General features: G+C 39.8%; 1 protein-coding gene across 1 annotated transcript; it reads right to left on the reverse strand.

Moving 5' to 3' along the window:
- Positions 1–244: 244 nt before the first annotated feature.
- Positions 245–1,226, reverse strand: LOC133038268 (uncharacterized). Its single transcript, XM_061116359.1, has 3 exons — positions 1,129–1,226; positions 601–710; positions 245–543 (listed from the first exon to the last, which is right to left on the reverse strand). Exons 1-3 carry the CDS (start codon positions 1,224–1,226, stop codon positions 245–247), a joined length of 507 nt encoding a protein of 168 aa, XP_060972342.1.
- Between the last annotated feature and the right edge of the window lie 692 nt (positions 1,227–1,918).

Below are 1,918 nucleotides of genomic sequence, written 5' to 3' on the forward strand. Positions count from 1 at the left end.
CTCTAAAGGCCCAACGTCGTTTTCCACGGCTTCCGAGCACAACCACAGAGATTGCAAAATTAGGTAATTAACATAAAATTGCATAAAAATATATATGATATATTAAATATATTTCCAAAATATGCATTTCATAATTATTAATTTAATGTCATTTAAAAACCTTAATTATTTAATAATTCAAAGCATTAAACATATGCGGTCTTTACAATTATCCCCCCGTTAAAAAGGATTTCGTCCCCGAAATCTACCTGAACAACTCAGGATACTGAGCCCTCATATCAGTCTCCAACTCCCAAGTGGCTTCTTCCACTTTACTATTCCTCCAGAGTACTTTAACCAACGATATGGTTTTAGTTCGAAGGACCTTTTCCTTCCTATCTAAAATTTGTACTGGTTGTTCATCATAGGATAGGTCAGGTTGCAACTCCAGCATTTCATAACTCAGAACGTGCATTGGATCAGACACGTACTTCCTCAGCATGGAAACATGAAATACATTATGCACTGCTGACAATGATGGAGGTAAAGCCAACCGATAAGCAACTTGTCCAACATTCTCCAGAATTTCAAAAGGTCCAATAAACCTAGGGCTCAACTTGCCTTTCTTTCCAAAGCATCTAATCCCTTTCATTGGGGACACTCGTAGGAAGACATGATCACCAAGTTGGAATGTAACATCCCGTCGCTTGGGATCTGCATAACTTTTCTGCCTGCATTGAGAAGCAAGCATTCGAGCTTTGATCTTGTCTATTGCTTCATTTGTCTTCTGGACCAATTCAGGGCCTAAGTATTTCCGTTCTCCTGTTTCGTCCCAATGAATTGAGCAGCTCATAAGGAGCCATTCCTATAGTACTTTGATAACTATTGTTATAGGAGAATTCAATCAGAGGCAAATACTTACTCCATGACCCTCCAAAATTCATGACACAAGCTCGCAACAAGTCTTCAAGTATCTGAATAGTTCGTTCAGATTGCCCATCTGTTTGAGGATGAAAGGCTGTGCTGAATTTCAAATTAGTTCCCATAGCCTTTTGTAAACTTATCCAAAACTTTGATGTAAATTTAGGGTCTCTATCTGAAACGATAGACTTCGGTACCCCATGAAGCCGGACAATTTCTTTCACATACAATTCAGCATATTGATCCACGGTATAAGTTACCTTAACAGGTAAGAAATGTGCTGACTTTGCAAAGCGATCCACCACAGCCCAAACTGAGTCGTACATTCCTGTGGTTCTAGGCAAGCCAACCACAAAGTCCATTGCAATGTCTTTCCACTTCCATTCTGGAAGTGTTAATGGCTGAAGTAATCCTGCCGGCCGTTGATGCTCAGCTTTGATTTGCTGACAGGTTAAGCATTTAGTGACGTAGTCCACTACATCCCTCTTCATCCCATACCACCAAAAATAGGGCTTCAAGTCTTGATACATTTTGGTGGTTCCTGGATGCAATGAGTAAGGGGTAGTATGAGCTTCTTCCAGAATTTCCTTCTTAAGTTCATTGATATCAGGGACACACACCCGTGCTTTAAACAATAACATTCCACTATCAGAAATTGAAAAGTCCTTAGCTTTGCCCGCTAAGACATCTTCTCGAATTTTAACCAATTCAGGATCTTCTAATTGGGTCATTCGGATTCTTTCCAACAAATCCGACTGAAGTGTCAGATTAAATAATTTCTCAGTTACCAACTCAATATTTGCCCTAGTCATCTCCGAGGCTAACTGAGAGGAAATCATGACCATGTTGGATATCTGATCGGGTCCCTTTCGGCTTAAGGCATCAGCTACAACATTTGCCTTTCAAGGGTGGTACAGGATTTCACAGTCATAGTCTTTTACCAACTCTAACCACCTTTTCTGTCTCATGTTCAGATCCTTCTAAGTGAAAAAATACTTGAGACTTTTGTGGTCAGTAT

Source organism: Cannabis sativa, chromosome 5 (assembly GCF_029168945.1).
Source record: "Cannabis sativa cultivar Pink pepper isolate KNU-18-1 chromosome 5, ASM2916894v1, whole genome shotgun sequence".
Classification (NCBI taxonomy): Eukaryota; Viridiplantae; Streptophyta; class Magnoliopsida; order Rosales; family Cannabaceae; genus Cannabis; species Cannabis sativa.

What these genes read in the sequence shown, in the direction of transcription:
- LOC133038268 (XM_061116359.1), bottom strand. Translation starts at nt 1,226, where the DNA reads ATGTACGACTCAGTTTGGGCTGTGGTGGATCGCTTTGCAAAGTCAGCA. An exon ending in GTGGATCAATATGCTGAATT is followed by an intron (nt 711 to 1,128) that starts GTATGTGAAAGA and finishes TTCTCAATGCAG; the next exon opens with GCAGAAAAGTTATGCAGATC. An exon ending in TAGATGCTTTGGAAAGAAAG is followed by an intron (nt 544 to 600) that starts GCAAGTTGAGCC and finishes ATGTTGGACAAG; the next exon opens with TTGCTTATCGGTTGGCTTTA.